This window comes from Aspergillus tanneri (genome assembly GCF_003426965.1).
Source record: "Aspergillus tanneri strain NIH1004 chromosome Unknown AapTan_6_pilon_pilon_pilon, whole genome shotgun sequence".
Lineage (NCBI taxonomy): Eukaryota > Fungi > Ascomycota > Eurotiomycetes > Eurotiales > Aspergillaceae > Aspergillus > Aspergillus tanneri.
Genome location: NW_022984633.1, coordinates 3,121,667 through 3,142,474, shown reverse-complemented (window position 1 = coordinate 3,142,474; position 20,808 = coordinate 3,121,667). Strand labels below are relative to the sequence as shown.

Genomic DNA, 20,808 nt, shown 5'->3' with positions numbered 1-20,808 from the left:
GGTACAAAAAGCTGTATTATGCACCCACCGAGACAAAAAGGCTTCGGACAGCCCTTTTCTTTCCTGGTCTGAATTATCTTTGAAGTACCTATATCTACTTACTAACATTTATTATGAAGGACACGGGGTACAACGAGTAGGCATGGTTGCCCCCTGGGCTGATCACTTTCCCACCATCACGAGGAGATTTCTAAATGAAATGGATGCTATATTAGGATTTCGCCTGTCTCGAATCATCTCTGAAGGGCCGAATTCAGAACTGAACAAAACCGAGAATTCTCAGCCTGCTATAATGGCAACGTCGATTTTAATTCTTCGTATTTTGGAAGAGGAGTTCGGCTTCGACTCAAAATCGCGAGTGGATGTTACCCTTGGACATAGTTTAGGCGAGTTTTCTGCTCTAGTTGCTGGGGGTTATCTTGGTTTTAGCAACGCCCTCCAGATCGTTCGACGACGCGCCGAGATTATGGCCCAATGCACTCGTCACGCATCTGAACAATCTGGTGAGAGTTATGGTATGGTTGCATTGATTTGTGAACCTGATCATCTAGACGAGCTACTCATGACTATTCGTGAATTTATTGGCCTTGTGCCGCCTGGCGTGATGGATGATTCGAGCAACGGGATTCCGCCGATCGAGCATGTGATGATTGCAAATATAAACTCCAGTAATCAGATAGTACTGAGTGGCAGCATTGAAAGGATAAAGGCTCTTCTCGTTCAGCTTCGCCAATTTGGAGGGCACGATCCGCGTGCTGTGAGATTGAACAGCGAGAGCCCGTTCCACAGCCCCATCATGGCGCCTGCTGCAGATTACATGAAATGTACACTTGATAACACGAACATCAACTTTCCAACACAAATACCATGTATATCGAACGTTTCTGGCCGGCCCTTCGACTCCAAGGGGCAATTAAAGATGCTGTTGTCGCAACAGTGCGTTCGTACAGTGAGATGGTGGGACAGTATCCGGTTTTTGGATCAAGAGAAAGGAGTAAAGCGATGGATAGGCATAGGCCCCGGCAAAGTTGGTAGAAACTTGGTAGGGAAGGGAGTAGGTAAGGTTATGACAAAAGGAGGTGGTGTTTGGGCTATTTATGATCCTCGAGAGCTTGAGAGCATCATAAACGCATTGGAACAGACAGAATTCCATGTTTTAGGTCATTAAACAAATGAAACGAATTCTTCCAGAAACCTGCTTTTGGTTGTGACGTTTGCGGATATGCTAAACCTATCACTTTTTTAAAGAACTTGATAATTAAACACCTATTTAAGTGTTAGTGTATACATGTTCATCATAATGTATATATATTACAAGTAGATAGCATGTGCCCACGCACTACCATCAGCTCCTTCGCAATTAAGAGAAACAATCTAGACAGGCTAAAAGGACACTGCAGCAAAAACTGCTCCATGCATGTCAACAAGGGTGTTATAACCAACACTTTGCTCCGCACATCAAGAACTCTTGGTTGCCCCAAGAATCAAGCTTCCCTCAGGGCAAACCATAGGTACTAGGTACTAGGGCCAGATATTAGTGCCTTTCACGGTTTCACCATCAGTGCTGCGCTAGCAAGTTTCTATCTATAGCAAAGCTGAGCCTCGTCCCCAGGAATCGCCAATACGTTTTACTTCTCTAGTGAATTTTGGATCTGTGATGGGTAGAGAATCGTAGGCAGAGCCAGCTGCTCGCACTATAGGGGTGTAAACATTTGGCGAGTAGAATGGATTCTGTAAAAGCTGAATATAAGCCAGTTGCAAGGCTCGGAAGACCTGAGAGGATACAGCGTCAGCTAATCGATCTTTAAATGTACCTGATAATGGCTAGACACATCCCAATTTACAACTCTGCGCAGACGTACCGGTCTCAAGTCCGATTCCTTTAAGTCGTTCCTTGGAGGCACTTTCTGATTTCCAGTTTCAAAAGTCTCTGCTTGCCCCATCAAATCCACTATAACCAGCAGCTTCACTCCAGTTGTAGTTAGCCAGCCATACGCCGCCAGTCGCTCATCAATAGCATGTAAAAGGCCTAGGTCTTGGTCAACTGAAGTTTGCTTTTGTCGAATCTCGAATACATCAAGACACGAATTCAACAAGAAAGAAAACTCGATGCTGGAATTCTGGTAGGGCGGAAATAGCGACGTGTGGAGAGGATTATCCTGCAATAAAGTTAGCACCTATCTGTTAAATGGTAGTAAAATACTGTACAGCTTTCCCAATTACACTGATGCAAGCAATTTTGGGCTGTGATGTTCTAATGGTTTCCATATCGGATATGCTAATGTTTGTATTTCGAATTGCAAACGAAGGGTTGCAGCCAAAATGATGCTTAGTTCTCAATGTTAGTTGATATGTTAACTACCACCCCAGTAGTATTAAATAAAGCTTGTAGGACTCGGAACTTGAAGTACAAGGTTTGTAAAGCCGCCAATAAAAAGGCTCTAAATTTACCTTACCTGCACAATACGTTCACCAATTCTCCCCGATTCTTGCTAAATCCAGTATATTACAGTAATACACAAGAAATATGGCATTGCCTTAGCTTTTTTCACACTATTTAGTGTATTGAGCTTGTAATGGTAGAGTTCCGCTAGTAAACTATAGTGCGGAGCCGCGAGGAAGTCACTTGAATGTCGTAACATAATCACTGAAACCAAGTGCAGGTTCTTGACAGCCGCCAGCGACTTCTAGGCTGTTATTATACCTATATAATTAGGTATCCAGCCCAACCTCAAAATCTTCACCAATAGGCTTACTGCCCAAAGCCATTGACCATGCTCCCTATATCTAGACGCGCCGTGCAGGGCGCTCTTCACGGTACGCAAATTTTTAACTATAACCTCCATATCCACTCACATCAGATAGTGTCACCGCGACTGGCCTCGCGGAGCCTTCGAACCCAACCCGCTGTTATGCTATCGACCTCGTCGACTAAGTCGGCAAACGCGCTTGAGCAACAAGGGCACTCTGGCCGACCTCTGACCGCATCAGGAAAGGTACGGAAGGAGGTTCCTTTGGCGAGCCAAGAGAAGAAGGAGGGCGCAATGCAATATGTCTTGTTTGTGGCCAGTATACTGCAGAGCTGTATTCCAGATATCTCTAACTGCATACACAGGACCACACTTGACCAAGTTGCCAATTGGGCTCGTCAGAGCTCACTGTGGCCTATGACCTTCGGCTTGGCCTGCTGTGCCGTTGAAATGATGCACCTATCCACTCCGAGATACGATCAAGACCGTTTAGGAATCATTTTCAGAGCCTCCCCACGCCAGTCAGATGTCATGATTGTCGCCGGCACACTGACCAACAAGATGGCCCCTGCTCTCAGACAGGTTTATGACCAGATGCCCGACCCTCGCTGGGTAGTGAGCATGGGCAGTTGTGCGAATGGAGGCGGGTACTATCACTACAGCTACTCTGTTGTCCGTGGTTGTGATAGAATAGTCCCAGTTGATGTCTACGTGCCTGGATGTCTGTTCAGCCCTGCTCTTTACTCTCTTTCCCTTCCTAGTGCGGCTAATTGCTGATATTGTTCAAAGGTCCCCCTACATCTGAGGCGTTGATGTATGGCATTTTCCAGCTTCAGAAGAAAATGAGACATACGAGGATCACGCGCATGTGGTATAGGCGTTGAGTTTCCGTTAGAAGTATTAAGTCGGGGCATGCGTCTGGAAGACTGCTTGTATGGATGATCTTTCTACAGCTGATGACACCAACGGGAAGAAACATACGCCTTACTTTCATAAGAATAAGCAATCATGTTTGCTGCTTGATGCAAATGTAAGATACGTCTAATGTGTCAGTATATGACATATTGTCATTTGTATTTTTCAGTTTACGGTTCCGGCTTCTCTAACTTTCTTATCTACATTTCTTTGGATTTCTTCCCACCATGAACCTTATCTATAAACATTAATGTCCCCGTGAGGCGTATACATTGTAAGGAAATATACCCTGCTATCCGTACCTGTTGGATAAATGGGATGTTAGGAGGGTGGTCGGGATCGTCCCTTTGGTATAGACTAATAAGTATTGCAGCACTTACCATGGTAGATATAATGAGTGAAGTCAAAACTTGTGAATGCTAAACCAGCGTAATCCTCAAAAGGAGACTTTACACTATAGAACATACATATGTATTCTCAGGCAAGCATGGCTCACTTATATGTCATACTAGATTGTGGATGTCCAGGATTTAATCCACAGTCGTAAGTAGGGATATATCTAAATCCTCACGCGGTATTACTAATGAATTTTTAATGACTTGACGAGCCTTAGAAAGGTAATCTTAGTGGCTATGTACACAAAGCAATGGCTATGAAAGTCGCAGCTCCAAAGCCTCATGTCGTAGGTAGAGTACATATAACGTGACCAACCGAGGAGCTGTCCGCTGTATGCGATTATCACAACTTTGAAGCTTTTCAACCACAAAAATAGAACTAAACGACCCTAACTGATAATAAATATAGAACTACTTACCTGGGTAATTTCTGATAGTATGCCCAATATTGTAGCCGCTGTAGCATGGTAGAGCTTGCTTTTAAGATATCAATAGCTATAGACTACTGTCGCTGCTTATTAACCTGCATACTAAGTTGTGTATTTAGGTCTTAAGCAAGACAACCTTCCTGGACATTTAAAAGTTATTATTCAGTAAGTTAGCATGTCTTTTCGTCTTATTTCTACCTTTTCGCTCGTTTTCAGCTCGAACAGTTTTGATTTTTTTTCTCTAAGAAGAAAATTCAGCTTTTGTTGTCATTTGCACAGCTTTTTCTAAGATAACAAATAAGTAAAATATTGGACTGCTAGAAAGCTTTCTCTTTTAAAGGCATTTCTATGTACTGCGGACCTTGTTATTTAGCTGGCAAGGATTTTAAGGAGTTTGGAACGCAGAGGAGATTGAGCCTTCAACCAAAAGGAGGTAGGTGTTGGTGTACGTAGTTGAAAGGTAATCTTTGCAAGAACACTTTTAATCAAGTGATTTAAGACCTGCTCCTGCAAAGCCACTGCGTATATTATCTGTAGTAAATAATTTTATCCATGCTTTTGGATATAAAGATAAAACTTCTGCTTTGTTAATATGGTTACTGCCAGCATGCAGCCTCTTAATACCAGGCAGCATGTTAATTTTTGCCTTTTAAGTATGGTAGATAAGCTCTAAGGAGCTTATCGCTTTAATAATTGTAGTCCATTCACGGTTTTTGCATAACTTTTCTAGGCTTCCCACTGTGCTCTATAGCGGTAATAACCTGGAGCTTAATTAAAGCCTATGGCAAAGCTAATTTTATTAAAGTTCCAGATATTATCTTTATGTATCGGAGGCGACGAGATCTGTATTATATCACGTGACATAAAGTAAGAAAGCTGAACCTATCTCACCAGACTGACCTCCATATATCTAATATATATACCATGTTCCTGGTTAGCTGCATACACAGCTTGAAATAATGCTATAATAGCTTTCGAATCCTTTTATTTAGTATGTTAATATGTAATTTGCCTAGTATATCTGGTATACAATCGGGGATGGCATCTAATACATGTAATACCCAGTTAATACCAATGACTGCAAGGGGACCTTGGAGACACTCCTGGAGTAATATTTATACCATTTCGCGTAGGAACTTTGGCCTAATTAAGAAGCCAAATTTATCTGCTTTAGAAGCTGTTTAAGAAGAGCTGTTTCTTTAATATCTTGTAGTTTATGACCATTGGCGCGCGTTTCCGACTGTAAAGTGCTTTTAAGCATTGCGTATATTTCAGCAGCCTCTAATTTTAATTTAACATCTTTGTTTTTATAGGCATATATAGCTATTTGAATTCTGCTTTCTCGAGAAAGAGGCATTTTGCATAGAAATAATAAAGAAACAGACACGTCAATGATTGATTATTGTGATGATCTCATAAAAACGGACAGCTCAGTGGTTGGTAATGTATATGCTTAATACATTCATTCGTATTCAGACGCTAAATAGGAATGTACAGTTACGCAACCTCTACTACAGAGTATTTAGTGTACATAGTAGACTGTTTTTCAGACCGCCTGCACAGACCCTTTCTGGTCCAAAATTTATTAATATTTATCACTCAATGTAGATTTGAATGGCTGGAGGCACATTCTGGGCCATTACTTCGGATTGTTGAGTAGAGAGTATGGAACAGTCCAGAGCACATTGTGATTATTGTTTTTACTGGTTCTGCTGATTTTTCGAGGTCCCACTTAAAACGGCAGCCGCCTTTGACCAAGCCAGGAAGGCTTTGAACTTTTCCAACCACAATCTTCGAGCTGCAGTCTTTTGATGTACAATTTTGATTAGTTTTACACCTTACCTTTGCATCTTCCCTGACCGGTGAGAGGATTCATCCTTTTTAAGCCAAGATGCAAGTCACCCGGCCTACACATGGTCATAAGGCAATCAGTGATAATTTTAGTATTTTCAACACGGAAGCCGAATTTTTTCTCAATACAGCATTGTCTGCACCATGGAATTTCCTTCAGCCAACGAAAAGACTTTATGCCAAATCGGTCGGATCTGCTAAATTTATTTTAGACTCTCTTGCGTCATCTGTTAGTGAAATCCAATCTACCCGCCAACAATACAAGAGGAAACGCAAGAGACAGGAGATTGATGAGGGGTACATGGATGATGTTTTGCAAATAAAGCAGCTGTACGTGGATGGATTTACTTCGGAACAAATCTGGGAGCAAGCATTTAGAATCCTCGAGTCCACGGCCTATGAAATAAAGCGAGACTTTGCCTTAAATGCACCTTCGTTGTCTGCGCAAAAACCAGTCTACGATGCAGACGTTGAGACCGCAGAACCACGGATTGATGATTCAACTACTCATGCAGGGAGCAACACAAATGAATCTGTTGATGCCGACGAAGTAGACTTGGGGACTATAGTGGATTCTGACTGCTCGTCAAATCGAGGATTAGAATTTGAAGGCGCCCATGATTCGTCCGACGACCGTGTTTCTGGATGCTCAGAAGAAAATGATGTTACTGGCGACAACAATCAAGTTACCTATACCAAAGACCCTTTTAAGTTAAACGACGGATTCTTTTCGATCGATGAGTTCAATAGGCAAACAGAGCTATTTGAAAAACAAGATACTAAAGGAGGCCCGGGCGTTGATGCTGATACTGATGACGATAGCATTGATTGGCATTCAAATCCTTTTGCTACTAGGAATTCGTCGATTCTAGGACTCAACTCAAGTGATCCCAACACGGGGCATAATGGAGGTATTCCTGAAGATAGTGATGAAGAAGGACCAACATTCGACCATATGGATATCAGTAATGAACTGAATTCAGATGATGACATACATGCTAGTGTTCCGGACGAAAAAGGCTGGATTAACACAAATGATATCAAATATTCCGACTTTTTTGCACCGCCTCCTCGAAAGGCCTTGACCAAGTCATCACGTTCACACCTGGAGATGCAGCCACACGGTAGTATTTCTTATAGCAGTGTTGATCGTGCAATGTCTGATGTCCGCCGTGATTTGTTCGAGGATGAAATCACGGCTGATGATATGAGTGTCGCTGAGAACGATTCACCCACCCTCGTGGGCCAGCGTTCAAGTCATGAGAAACAGCGCGCGCGGATTATAAATGAAATTCGTCTCTTGGAAGCTGCCAACGTTGCAAAAAAGGATTGGATGCTTGGTGGTGAGGCTAGGGCAGTCGAAAGACCCACTAACTCTCTCATTGAAGAGGATATGGAGTTTGAAAGAATTGGGAAGCCGGTTCCAGTTGTCACCGCAGAAGTTTCCGAAAATATTGAAGTGCTTATCAAGCATCGGATTCTTGTGAGTGAATTTGACGAGGTCATACGTCGGCGTCCTGGTATTTTAGATAGCCGAGGCACAAAGAGAGAACGATTTGAGTTGAACGATGCAAAAGCCCAGCAGGGGCTTGCTGAGCTTTACGAAACTGATCACCTTCGTGCTACTGATCCAAATTACGTTGACCCAAGCAACCAGAAGCTCGTCAGAGAGCATTCCGAGGTCTCCAATTTATGGAGTGATATAAGCTCTCAGTTGGATACACTTAGTAACTGGCACTATAAGCCCAAAGCTCCACAGCCAAGCATCAACGTGGTTACCGATGTCGCAACGATCACAATGGAAGATGCGAGGCCAACAGCAAGTAGCACTATTGGCAGTGCAGCTACTCTTGCACCACAGGAGATTTATACACCAGGAAGCAATGGGAAAGTTCCAGGGGAGGTTGTCTTGAAGAGTGGGATGTCAGTTGCTAAAGAGGAGATGAGCCGTGAGGCGAAGGCTAGACTGCGTCGACTCCACAAGAAACAGAAGAAAGGCAACGTTGGTCGTCAGCAACATGAGAAAGCGGCTGAGAGGGAACAAGTCGTGTCTGACTTGAGAAAGGGCGGTGTCAAAGTCATTGGAAAAGAGGGAGAGGTCACAGACATCCAGGGCAACAAGATTTCAAGGACAAACCCCACTATAGTAGCCGATGCATTGAAGCTTTAGAGACTAAAATGTGTGCGAATGTTCGGAGGAATTTAGCTGATCTTATAATAATATAGTCAAGGATGCTAATTTGGTTATTTTTTTATACCTTTTCGGGAAATCATTGTAGCTCCTTCACTATTTACCCCGTGTTAAATTTCCTGTCGGTTTAGAACGTATTAAAAATATGGATATATTTTCTCGCTTGTAAGTCCCCGCATCAGGATCGTCCTCTATGCTTTCAACGTGAAACACCTTCCTTGCCATCTTCATAAAACGCAGATCTGCACGCCTACGTCTCTTGAAGCAAAAATAACAAACGGATTCTGGACCCAAGAGTTGCTTCAAAGTCGAAATCAGTAAAGGAAATGCCGGTTCGAAGTAACCGCAATCTGCTGCAAGAATGACACCAGGGTGCGTTGGTATACAGTCTGGAATGGGACCACCCCAGTTTAGCACTGTAGCAACAACAGTGGATACGTTGTTTAGCTTAATGTTGGTTTCCATCAGTGGTAGCATGGGAGCCTGGTCCGTTATATATATGGGTGGTTTGTTGATTTTACAACCTCGTGCGACTGCGAGTCCGACAAGGCCCGCACCGGCTCCCAATTCAACGCTGATTTGAGAGTCAACTAATGATCTTATCGAATTCTAGAACAGAAAGAACGAGAGTGGAGAAACGAGGGATAAAGAAGCAGAAGTCTACAAACATTGTTTTATTCGAGAGATTCGAGCGATGTCGCCGCAAGAGATACTTAGCTAGTACCATTCCTGCTGGCCAAAGCTGACCTCCACATCCTTCCTTGAGATCCTCTTCGAGGAGTAGGGGTTCCTCCAACAGACCATCAAAGGAAATATTGGTTTGCTCAACTGCCTTGAGATCCCTAGCTGGGACAAGAGAATCGCTGATGTTGAAGGCAGCATTTAAATCGGTTGAAACTGACTCAGGTGCGTTAGGATCGTCCATTAAGGGAGTCGCATTCAGTTATGGCGGCCGATGACAAGGGCACAAAAAAATCTTAAAGAATATCAAAGGTAACGTAGATTGGCTAACAAAAAAAGGAAAGAGAAGAGAAATGTGGGAGTTGGCTAGAGAGATAAGAATACAAAGTATGGTGGGGTTTTAAATTTCTTAAAAAGGATAGCACTGAGGGAACTAGTTACCTAGGTAAGAAAGATTGTACTATAAAACTTGTAGTAGTATCTTCCTGATAATTTCCCATTCCTTTTCTCAATTTATGTGCTGAAGTGAAGAAGGCTAGAAATCATTTCCTATTCCGCTAAAAGTTCTAAAAGTTTGTTCTGCAGAATCTATTGGAGTAAACTTTTACTAGTTCAAATTGCAGTGTCTTGTCCACCGACGGTTGACGTCATGTCTTCCCTTCCGTCTCAGAGGCTTTGGATCATTGAATCATTGGTTCACCATATCTTTAATAACATTAATATTATAATGTTATCTGAGCATTGATACTCTGTGTCCTTTGGTCATACAGACGTCACCTCTCTTTTGGCCTTTGGCTATGCATGTGACCTCTCCTTGGCCATAAATAAAGGACCGTCCTGCCTTTTGTATTTGTCAATCCATATAAAGCATTGCAATCCACATGATCGAATCCACTAGAGGAATCAATCTGAACTACGTGTGCGCTGTTGTTGGATCTTTACTATATTGACGTCAAAAATGACCACCCTTCATTGTGAGGACCTTACCTTCGTACTACACATGACTTAATACTAAAGTTGTTATGATTAGATTTGCCTCCGGTTAAGCCATCGGCCATTGCAATGGGCACTTTTTTCACCCACACTGCATCGCTTGGTATACTTGCTCCTGTTTTTGGTGATACATACCAGCGCGCACAGGCCGCCAACTCAAAAGAGGAGTTCATCAGGTCCAAGGAGGCCGCTAGTGCAGTGGTTGCTTGGGGTAGCTCCTTGGTTGGAAGTGCTCTACAGACCTATGGAGTGGCGGCCCTAATCAACGCAACCGGAACACTGAGTTACAAGGGTGCAGCATATTTAGGTGGCTTGATTTTCATGGCCAGCGCGGCCCCAGGTGTATGTTTCTCAGTGCGATTATACTTAAAACTGCCGTGGATTTCTCGGGATATATGCTAACACATTCTGACTCTATGTCTTCCTGGTAACAGTTCATCAGCCAGCTAATTACGGAAAAGAGGCCTCTGGACACTGTGGCTGTGGGCGCTGTTAGCAGAGTCTTTGAAACGGTAGGACTTGGGCTGTTCCTTAAATGGTGGGGTACACGCACAGAATCCTTTGATTGAGGTATGCATGATTTATTATTATCTTTCCTAGGAAGAAGCAGACCTTCTCTCCAGACTAAGGGAATATTTTGTGCACTATTCTATTTTTCCTATAAATAAATTGCAGTATCTTAATCTATAACACGGCACGCGCACACACGCTCACAGAGAGAGGGGGTGTATAGTATATTAAACCGTTAAATGAGTTAGTAAGGACTTGTGTATTATCTTATTTATTTTATAATGTTGGTATTAGACTTCTTACCTGATACAGGGGTCTGGTCAACCGGTTTCTTGAAACGCATCCCCCAAAACCCATATACGGTTAGTACTATTTTAGGAGAATTGTGAGGAAACATTGAGATCAAAAGTTCCATTTAAAAGCCCGGTTCGCTCTCTCTGTTCTATAACTAGTAAAGTTACATCGTTTCCCATCATTTCCCATCGTTTCCCATCGTTTATTAAACTTGCCGGTAGCATGGAGGCATATAGTCGGGTGTGTCTACCATCTGCCCTAAGTAAACCCACAGTTTGACGTTGTCGAAGTAATTTACGGTGATTGGAAGCCTAACCCCTGAGGAAAGCTAGCAGGCATACTAAGCAGAAGACTTAAGAAGATAACAAATACATTAAAACGTAGAATAGAGAGTAAAGTAGGAAATGTTATGTATTCTAGTCTTATGACAGCTAAACAAATGTACGGCACGGATAGCTTCCTGAATGTTAGCCGGAACATAAACATATATAAGGCGGGATAGTAGGTCAAACATACATGTCAGGATAGCCGTGGTCATGGCCAAGCCGGTACCTTGATGCCGACGAGTTCAGATTACAGGGCGTTGGAGGTAAGCCATTAACACCTAAAATGCTCCGGATGGTCCTGCTGTCCTTATCAAAGAGACCAGCCAGACCCCGCTCCTCTCCCTGTTGCTTGACTGAGACTATCTGTTTTTCTCCTGCGTCCCCACTTTGCAGGACGTCGCCCTTCGGCGTTGCCCGACTCCCTACAGTGAGAAGACCGACTGCATGAGCCTGGTTCACAGTGCTGAGCCTGGGGTAACTCCTCCGGACATCACGCTTCCAGTAAGGGTTGTCCGCGATGTCACCAGCTGGGACAGTGACAGGGTCCTCATAAGATAGCGGTGGAAGAGCCCCCGGAGCCGGTAGACGATATTGAGCATTAAGCGGAACTCCCGTTGAGCGATTGGGATCAATAGAGAGTAGACGGCGGATACGTTCCCATACCCCGGTAGATTGGAGGGTGTATTTCTGATGTAGGTTAAAACAAGAGGTTCTGAATTTAAATACCGAGAGTTCTGCTAGGTCTCCATACCTTATGGACGGATACAACATTTGACGCAGACTTGGCCGCGTTGAGAAAGCCGCGGCCCATGATGGGTTAAGATCCTGTACAAATTCATGTATGAGCACCATAATATTCCAGTTCTGCAGATTTAAATCAGCTCAACACTGAGTCTTCATAAATACCTAGTCAAGAAATTAGAATGGCTGCGTTCGGTAGAGACAAACCAATGATTTCTGATGTGTCTTGGGGAGAGCCGAAGTTCCTACTGGGATAACTAATATTGAGCGGAACGCTAGGACGGAACAATGATACTCCCGACATCCAATACTCCGTAAGTACTCTTGTTGAAGTACTGAGATGACGGTTATATGATTCCTAACATTTACCAGAAAGGGTGGACTGAATAAAAGAGTAGTTAATTTGCATATGACTTGCAGTACATTAAGGAATCCCTGTTATAATGAAACTATAGTACTACCATTGTCAGCTTTGTTTGACGCTGAATTACTAAGATAGTAGAAAACTAAGTTATGCACCCTGTAATTTTAATACTATGAGCATTATATAGAGCATATTATATATCCAAAGGTTGGCTAGAGAGGTCGTAAACTGTAATCAACACAAAATGAATATGTAGAATTCACCACATGGGCAACAATTCCCCTTCTGGTACACACGGCTCTTAAAACCAATAAATATTGCTAGTTCTTTCTGCCCTCCGCCGCCTGCCGGGATAGGGGTGGTACAGCTTATTATTTATTCGGCGTCCTTGACTGCGAGAGTTGCAACTAGTTGCCGAGCAGCCTCTACAGTTCCATCTGGACCACCAGCTTGTAACAATAGAACTTTACCCTTTTTATTAATGGCAAAGACACCCCTGGTTATACCCTTGGGCGACTTTTTGAGACCCAGGGCTGTGATAAGAGTGAATGTGGGGTCGCAGAGTAGAAGGTAAGGGAGGCTTTGTTTAGTTTTAAACGTAGTATTTGCCTTTGCTGAATCCGCCGACAGTCCATAGATTGATAAACCAGTCGAGGTCAAGTGATCAAAATTATTGCCGAACATGCATGCTTGCTTCGTACCTTGAACAAAATAAGCCTTCATTCTTGAAATGCTTTATTGCTTAAACAGATTTACTACAACAACAACAACAACAACAACAACAACAACAACAACAACAACAACAACAATTCAATCAATACATAAAAGGAATTTGGAGGTTATTGATTGACTCACAGCCAGGAGTTGAGGCTTTTGGATATGTAAACAGTATAACACCAGTCTGGCTGTTTTCAACAAGGTCCTTCAACGTGGTTTGCCTGCCCTCATTCGTTTCAATTTGTCCGCCGAAATCATTCAGAACTATTGTGTCGCCAACCTTGGGAACATATTCGGAAGGAGTGGTTGAGATTGGCTTCTTTTCACGTGTATCTTGTTTCACTGCAGAATTGTGATGTTTCTTGTTTCTCTTCTCTGTCACAGGGGCCTGTGCCTGGGCCTTGCGCTTTCGCAGTTCGACCATTATTTCCTAGGATTTGTTCAAAAGTTCGAAGTATGTCTCTGGCGTTGGAATTAGTTGGATATATGAATTAGTATCCGACTTTGGACATAGACTGTGGCTAGTCAGAGTGTGAATGTATCGTAATATTTGTAGTATGGAGTAGCTTGAGCACATCACCCGGACTGTTGGAAGCTTGGAACTAAGGGGGAGGAGAGTTTGGCTCCAATTCTTCCTACATTCCAATATGGACCTAGTACAGTACAGTATCTTTCCATTGATATTTACATACAAGAGGAGGTAGGTAGGTACAGTACTACATATATCAATGGATAGTGCTCTGTATGCAAACATACAGTATACATTGTAAAATTATAAATGCGTAGGAACGCGGGTAAGAAAAGGCAGGGGGGCTTCGTCTATGTAAACACACACACACACACACACACACACACACACACACACACACACAGAGCGCACATACATATAGCAATAGTATTCCCCATTTTCTTAAACCCTACTCTATCTTATCTCTAGCCATTGCATTCACTGTAAGTAGCAACTAAAAAGCAGATTTGATGAGTTTTGTCAGCAAGGTTCTAATTACACTGGTGGAGCACTGGCTAGTACACAAAGTGCTCTCGTCTGTACCCCGTACCACTCAGTACCATACCGGGAAATACCGGCGCAAAAGCCTTTTTTTTTTTTGAAGGGAAAAAGAGCATTTCTCTATTGCTCATAGCGGATTGCCACTCAACGCTTATCTTTGTGTTCTACTTCCCACTCCTAGACATGATTCTATTTGATTTTGTTTCTTAGAGATATTTGATTGCTTTAATACTGTCTCCCTTTTTTCCCACTCGTGTGGCGATCAATTATTAGATCCGAGCTCTGCAAGTGCAGAGGGTTTATTACACCCACAGAGCAGTTCACTTGGACTACACCTGCCCGCCTACTCCTGCATATCTCAAACATGAAGGTCTTTTCTTCAACATGTACATTCGACTATTCGTGGGAGGAAGTTTCAACTGCAAACTGGCGCAAATATTGCCCTTGGAATGACAAGTCTCCTCACGTCGTGGCAGTAGATACCTTATCCAGAACTGTTGATTCGGCTACTGGCATTGTACGTGTCTTCAGTTCCTTATTTTTTAAGACTTGTCCAATGAATTCCAAAACAAAAAGTTGCTGACTTTGTCTTAGTTGCGTACAGAACGCCTTATAACCTGCAACCAGTCCGTACCACAATGGGTTCTCTCACTTTTTGGAGGCAGCGCTACTTCGCATGTTTACGAGATCTCATATGTTGATCCAAATTTGAAGAAAGTCACAATGTGCTCCACTAATCTTACGTGGTCCAATGTTCTAAGCGTTCGAGAGACAGTTATATATCAGCCGTCTTCAGCGGAACCAGCATTTACTACGAGCTTCAATCAAGAGGCGAAGATCACTGCGCTATGCGGTGGTTGGCAGAAGATTAAGAACAAGGTTGAAGAGGCGAGTGTAGAGAGATTCAGCCAAAATGCCAAGAGGGGCAGGGAGGGGTTTGAAGCTGTTCTCCAAATGAGTCGACGAGTTTTTGGTGAGCAGCGTGAACATGAACAAAAGCTACAGCATTGAAAGATTTAGTTTTTTTTTTTTTTTTTCATCTCTTTCCCCATCCCATCGGTGTTCATGGCGCTTGTTACAGTCCCATGCACCATCATCACATCGAGCGTTTGCATATATTGGCGTCAGTTTGACTTGTTTCCAAGCGAATGGTGTGATATGGCGTTTTTACCTTCTTCCCCTCTTGCTTTTAAGACTGGGTATCTTTGTTGCGATTTTTTGTCCCTTTATTTTTTTCGCTTTATCCGTGTATGTGTTCTTACCAGCCCTGGCTCTTTTGTATATAGGTTTAACGGCTCCCTATTCATGAGGAACATGTTATAAATGTTATAGATATCTCTAAATCCTCTTGATTGACCTGCTGCTTCATCTGCTCCTCTTCAAACCTAGTATCCATAGAGCAGCAGGGTTCAAGACAACAGTCACTGAAGCGTTAGTTTAAAACTGCATCCTCATCTACTGAACATATAAGAGAAGTCTGCCGGTATATATTACATCCATCTTCCTGGCCTACCAACCCACTAAAGCAAGTAAGCCATATATATTAGGAAGCGATCCTGTCGAGTGTAATGAGAGGAAGGGCCCATCGCACATTAACCTAGAAGACCACCAAGGACAACGCGGCTAACCCCAAAGACTTCATTTTTGGCATTATTTCGACTTGCATCTTCAAATTCTCGTACAATACCCGCAACCGTAATCTTTCGAATTTTGGCATCCGCCTTGGAAAACATCTCACCCAAACTAACTGTGCATACCGAGGGAGCTGATATCAAGGAGGCAAGCCGGGTGTAACAGTCTATTAACACGTCGCATAATGTTACGAACGTCTCGAAGTAGTCCGGCTCAAAAGGCAATGATGGCGTCAAGAGATAAGAATATTCCTCGCCGGGAAGAAGTTCCGAGGCTTCTGTGTGAGGAAATGAAATGACAGCAGCTGCTGCCGTGGCAGATGAGGAAATACTTCCCGTCATGCCTTTCAAGTCAGAAGGGTCGCTGGATTGCATAGGCAGACCGATTTCGGTAGCTGAACTGGCTCTTCTGGTTTTATTCCCAGCATGCGCAGCCCTTTTGAACATCTGTGGAATCCTTGCCCTGGCTAAGGTTGATGATGAGCTTCCATCTGGTGGGTGGACTTGTTGGAATGCTTCAAACTCAACCAAAAGAGCGTTCAAAGCTCGGAGATATTCCGCAGGACTTGAACTGACGTCCAGCAATGGTGGAAGTGATAAACCGAGCAGGAGATAGTTAATGGCGCGACGTGAAAGTTTACGAGCTTCAAAGTAAGGAATTCGACTAATATCGGCGCGGGAGAAGTGCACAGTGTTGAACCAATAAATGCGGCCTTCATGGCTATGGAGCAATCAGCGATGTCCAAATTCCCAATCACAAAACACCTCCTTTGAAGGAACTCCGAAAGAGAGAGGCAACTGACGCTTTCCTTAGATAGTCCAGAGTAGATATTCGTTTTGTAGCCATATCATGGATATGTTGATAAATTGCAGTAGCACTCTGCGGCCCGAATGATCCACCTCCACTTGTCAACGGTGCAGGAGCAGTTCCTATGCCGCTGTCATGCCCTATGCTTGATTTGCCAGTGTCTCGTCGGGACAAGCTAGGGGCGAATGTAGATGAGATCATTTTTTGGCTCGCGTGGTAGTAGGTAAAGGTAGTATGGCGAGGCAATCAAATGGCTCTGTTACAAACGCAAGACCTGTTTCTCATAGCTTGTGGAATCATTCACAACTGCCAGAGGCTTGGAAGTTATAACAGCAGTATGAATGCTGGGTATGGGGAAGTGGGAGTTTGCCCGTTTGCTCCTTTGCAGATAAGATCCGTCCCCACTTTGGTAGTTAGCCCCTGGATTATGTAGACCAGACGATAGCCAGTACTGCAATTTATGGATTTCTGGATGAATTTACAGCATTATCACATGGCTTAGTATTTCATTTTATTATTAATATCGTCCAATATTTAGGGGAGCGTGCTGTACATATAATATTACAATTGTAGTGAGAGTGTGTCTGCATCTCTTGTCTTTTGACATGATACTTTACCGCCCTTTACCCCAGCATCCCCTCCTCAACCCTCCCTCGTATCGACATATTCTCAAGTCGTTGCCATCGTCGCTCAATACGACCGGTGCAGGGCGCACAAAAGAAGTATTAAATAAAAGAAAAAAAAAAACTTATAGAGCCTTCAGACTTGCTTATTTTTTTTATTTTTTTTTGCCTACATTTCCTAATTCTTCCAGGATGAGTACTTCACCAGAGGATATAGTCCCATTAGCTGGGGAGTGGCCTGTGGATCCTCAGGAAGATGTGCCCATCTCAGAGCATCGTATCTGGGTGGATGGATGTTTTGATTTTAGCCATCATGGTGAGAAGTCAGCCCTCATTCTCATCCAGCAGTGACTAATTTAAATGAGACTTATAGGTCATGCGGGAGCGATGCTTCAGGCACGTAGATTGGGAAATGAGCTTTATGTTGGTGTTCACTCCGATGAAGCAATTCTAGAGAACAAGGGACCTACTGTTATGACATTAAAAGAAAGGTCCATTGCTCCACCCACAAGTGCCCTGTTTTGCCTGCTGACATACGGCTTCTGATTTCAGGGTAGCTGCGGTGGAGGCATGTCGTTGGGTAACCCGCTGTGTGCCCTTTGCTCCCTATGTGACGTTTTTGCCATGGGTCTCTCACTATGGGTGCAAATTTGTCGTCCATGGTGACGATATTACTTCGGATAGCAACGGGAATGATTGCTATCGGTTTGTCAAGGCCGCTGGCCGTTTCCGGGTGGTCAAAAGGACCCCGGGTATTTCGACAACTGATCTAGTCGGCCGTATGCTTTTATGCACAAAAGGACACTTTGTAAAAAGCGTAAAAAGCACCCTTGCTGGCGACGAGGGATCCGGGAACCAGGACGAGCGCAAGCAATCAGCCACTTTCCTCATGCACCAGATCCGCGACTATGCAACAGATGAGAGTGGCCTTCGGCCTGGCCCTCCTGTTTGGATTTGGACTGGTCCAAGCTCGGCGAAGCTGGACAACTCCGTCGAAGAATCGGGCTCTTTCGAAGCGCTAGTGGAAGGAAAGTCATCCAAACCAGGACAACGGATTGTCTATGTCGACGGAGGGTTTGACCTTTTCTCATCCGGCCATATTGAATTTCTTAGACAAGTCTTATCCCACGAGGAGGTAGACGGTCGTCAGCGTAGCTGGTACGATCCAGACCAGAGAAAAAAGCGACTCGACGAATTCGGAGAAGACTATGGTCCAGCTTACATTGTTGCAGGTATCCATGACGACGATGTGATTAACTATTGGAAAGGACTTAACTACCCTATCATGAACATTTTTGAACGTGGGCTTTGTGTTCTACAGTGTCGCGTAAGTGACCCTCCTCTTCTTCTACATCAAAAGACATTTCCGTTGACTTCCCTAAAGTACATACATGCCGTTATATTCTCTGCCCCATTTTCTCCAAGTGAACCTTACTTAAGAGCAATGCCACTAGGCGTTCCGGACGTAGTTTACCATGGCCCTACGACTTTTATACCTCTCACCTATGACCCATACTCTGCTCCCAAAAGGATGGGAATATTCAGAGAAACAAGCAACCATCCCTTTCAAAATGTTAATGCTGGAGAGATCGTTGGAAGAATATTGAAGAGCCGGGAGGCATATGAAGAAAGGCAACGTGCTAAGTTGCAGAAAGGTATCGTTGAAGATTTAGAGAAGGCTAAGGAAAATGAACTAGACCGGTACTAGACTAAAATGGAGTGTCGATGATACTATGGTTGAAGTGCTTTCGTGGGACTTGCTGATTGGTGTATATGAATTACTTAGTCTCATGCTATGCATTAAGGTGCACATTTATGCCTACAACTGGGAAATGGAGTGGAGGCAGCTTTAAAGAAAGCCATTACTACTTTATTTCATGATGTGCATAGGCAGTTGTTGTCACATATATTAACCTTATATTTTATGACACAATGAGAAAGAGAGGGTAGACGAGCAGTAGATAGCTGGAGGTTCTAAACACCTGGCTTAATCGACAGCCACCAAAACACCTTTCTCTTCAAGCATTTTGGCAAGCTCCCCATTCTGGTGCATGGACATTAAAATATCGCAACCACCAACAAACTCCCTGTCGAGATATAGTTGTGGGATTGTCGGCCAATCAGAATACTCTTTAATCCCTATATAATTCAAAGGACATCAGTGCATGGGGGTACTGAATGCCGCTATATATCAACCTACCTTGGCGCAGTTCAGGATCCTCTAACACATTGAATGCGACAAATTTTTTTGGATCTACTCCCTGTAGACCTAGTATCTGAATACTTGCCCGAGAAAAACCGCATTGTGGAGTCTCTGGGGTACCCTTCATGAAGAGTACCACTGGGGCAGAACCAATCGCTTTATTAATCGCTGACCTTGTTTCGGATGACAGTAGCCGAGCATGAAAAGCCGAGGGCAAGCGCAAACCCGTAGAACACGGCGGTAAGATGCATGACGATCGTGAACAAGATCGAAAAGCCTACATGGAGGTCCTGGTTAGTCTGGAAGACACCACAAGAAAGGATATCGTATAGAGAACAAGCAATGAGAGAGTGGTGGCTAGCGTACAGGTGATAATGCCGCCCTTGAGAACATGACGCTAGGAAGGCTTCTAGATTTTCTTGGATAACTAAATTCAACACTGAAGTATTGTGTCCAGCATAGTAGTATTTGGATTGGATATTCTCTGATCACTAAGCAGGAGTGGCTGGTAAGGAGCATGTGATTGCAAGGCTCAAAGTTGCTGGTATGGTAATTTTCAGACATTGTGGCGCTTGTTCATACATTTAGAGTTACGGCTTCGGCGTGAAGTCTGCCTTAGGCACTAATTTCCTTGTATGGTAATTGCCTTATTCGGAAGGGGCGTTCTGCACGCCATCTTATTTTGCGGCCATAGTCACCCACGCACTTTTTCCTTCTTCCATAGAAATCATCTCGTTTTTGTGGATTCAGTTAGTATCGTACTAGTCGAATCAAATTGCTCAGTTAGTTGAATTACATGTCTCTTGCATCACAGTAGGTACTAGGCACAGTAAATACACCGTACGTAGTCTGTGGAGTAGGAGCAGGAGTCGGCTACCCAAGGTGCCTAGTACTCTGTACCAACCCTAGCTTTCTCTAACCTATATTAAATAGCCACATAATAGCACCTAACTACCTAGTTATTTGAATACAAGCCTCTGGTATTTAAGGAGCACATGATAGTATTTAAGGGAATGCGAGACAAAGATAGTGCCTAGTTTCAATAATTCCACTGGACTAAAAAACGAAGGTCACTCACTACCTGGGTAGCTAGTAACCCAGGCAAATCTCTGAGATATCAACATCTACGTACATGGTAGGAAAATTTCAATGCAGTAATATCTCAAATAATGCTCATGTACTGCATAATCAGTAACTAGCGTAAACGGAAAGTGAGGGAGCCACCTCTCCTGATCGGTGAAAAGGAAGCCATTCAAAACACCCAAATAGATAATATATGCATTTCAATATGAAAATCAATTGCTACATTGATTAGTACATTGCCTCCGTGTATAACCCCGAATATGACAATTAAAGCACAGCAGTGGCGACCGTACTC

At 43.5% G+C, this 20,808-nt stretch overlaps 10 protein-coding genes across 10 annotated transcripts; 6 read left to right on the top strand and 4 right to left on the bottom strand.

Annotated features, from left to right (window-relative positions):
* Positions 1-199: 199 nt before the first annotated feature.
* Positions 200-1,168, top strand: ATNIH1004_009077 (ACP S-malonyltransferase; the record flags this gene model as incomplete). Its single annotated transcript, XM_033573677.1, has 1 exon — positions 200-1,168. One exon carries the CDS (start codon positions 200-202, stop codon positions 1,166-1,168), a length of 969 nt encoding a protein of 322 aa, XP_033424229.1.
* A 416-nt stretch (positions 1,169-1,584) lies between these two features.
* ATNIH1004_009076 (uncharacterized protein) lies at positions 1,585-2,268 on the bottom strand (the record flags this gene model as incomplete). Its single annotated transcript, XM_033573676.1, has 3 exons — positions 1,585-1,773; positions 1,863-2,159; positions 2,224-2,268. The coding sequence occupies 3 exons, from the start codon at positions 2,266-2,268 to the stop codon at positions 1,585-1,587; spliced, it is 531 nt and encodes a 176-aa protein (XP_033424228.1).
* A 506-nt stretch (positions 2,269-2,774) lies between these two features.
* On the top strand, positions 2,775-3,634 carry NDUFS7 (NuoB/complex I 20 kDa subunit family protein; the record flags this gene model as incomplete). Its single annotated transcript, XM_033573675.1, has 4 exons — positions 2,775-2,817; positions 2,866-3,058; positions 3,116-3,471; positions 3,540-3,634. 4 exons carry the CDS (start codon positions 2,775-2,777, stop codon positions 3,632-3,634), a joined length of 687 nt encoding a protein of 228 aa, XP_033424227.1.
* Positions 3,635-6,379: 2,745 nt separating this feature from the next.
* MPP10 (rRNA-processing protein MPP10) lies at positions 6,380-8,509 on the top strand (the record flags this gene model as incomplete). Its single annotated transcript, XM_033573674.1, has 1 exon — positions 6,380-8,509. The coding sequence occupies one exon, from the start codon at positions 6,380-6,382 to the stop codon at positions 8,507-8,509; it is 2,130 nt and encodes a 709-aa protein (XP_033424226.1).
* Positions 8,510-10,169: 1,660 nt separating this feature from the next.
* On the top strand, positions 10,170-10,773 carry ATNIH1004_009073 (DUF1761 domain-containing protein; the record flags this gene model as incomplete). Its single annotated transcript, XM_033573673.1, has 3 exons — positions 10,170-10,185; positions 10,242-10,546; positions 10,639-10,773. 3 exons carry the CDS (start codon positions 10,170-10,172, stop codon positions 10,771-10,773), a joined length of 456 nt encoding a protein of 151 aa, XP_033424225.1.
* Positions 10,774-11,514: 741 nt separating this feature from the next.
* ATNIH1004_009072 (putative NADH-ubiquinone oxidoreductase 21 kDa subunit) lies at positions 11,515-12,145 on the bottom strand (the record flags this gene model as incomplete). Its single annotated transcript, XM_033573672.1, has 2 exons — positions 11,515-12,021; positions 12,086-12,145. 2 exons carry the CDS (start codon positions 12,143-12,145, stop codon positions 11,515-11,517), a joined length of 567 nt encoding a protein of 188 aa, XP_033424224.1.
* Positions 12,146-12,814: 669 nt separating this feature from the next.
* ATNIH1004_009071 (thioredoxin peroxidase DOT5) lies at positions 12,815-13,580 on the bottom strand (the record flags this gene model as incomplete). The annotated part of the gene is made up of 2 exons (XM_033573671.1): positions 12,815-12,972; positions 13,295-13,580. 2 exons carry the CDS (start codon positions 13,578-13,580, stop codon positions 12,815-12,817), a joined length of 444 nt encoding a protein of 147 aa, XP_033424223.1.
* A 949-nt stretch (positions 13,581-14,529) lies between these two features.
* On the top strand, positions 14,530-15,176 carry ATNIH1004_009070 (putative mitochondrial protein sorting (Msf1); the record flags this gene model as incomplete). Its single annotated transcript, XM_033573670.1, has 2 exons — positions 14,530-14,682; positions 14,760-15,176. The coding sequence occupies 2 exons, from the start codon at positions 14,530-14,532 to the stop codon at positions 15,174-15,176; spliced, it is 570 nt and encodes a 189-aa protein (XP_033424222.1).
* A 581-nt stretch (positions 15,177-15,757) lies between these two features.
* ATNIH1004_009069 (uncharacterized protein) lies at positions 15,758-16,805 on the bottom strand (the record flags this gene model as incomplete). The annotated part of the gene is made up of 2 exons (XM_033573669.1): positions 15,758-16,517; positions 16,600-16,805. 2 exons carry the CDS (start codon positions 16,803-16,805, stop codon positions 15,758-15,760), a joined length of 966 nt encoding a protein of 321 aa, XP_033424221.1.
* A 614-nt stretch (positions 16,806-17,419) lies between these two features.
* PCYT2 (ethanolamine-phosphate cytidylyltransferase) lies at positions 17,420-18,935 on the top strand (the record flags this gene model as incomplete). The annotated part of the gene is made up of 3 exons (XM_033573668.1): positions 17,420-17,543; positions 17,601-17,718; positions 17,780-18,935. The coding sequence occupies 3 exons, from the start codon at positions 17,420-17,422 to the stop codon at positions 18,933-18,935; spliced, it is 1,398 nt and encodes a 465-aa protein (XP_033424220.1).
* Positions 18,936-20,808: the final 1,873 nt, after the last annotated feature.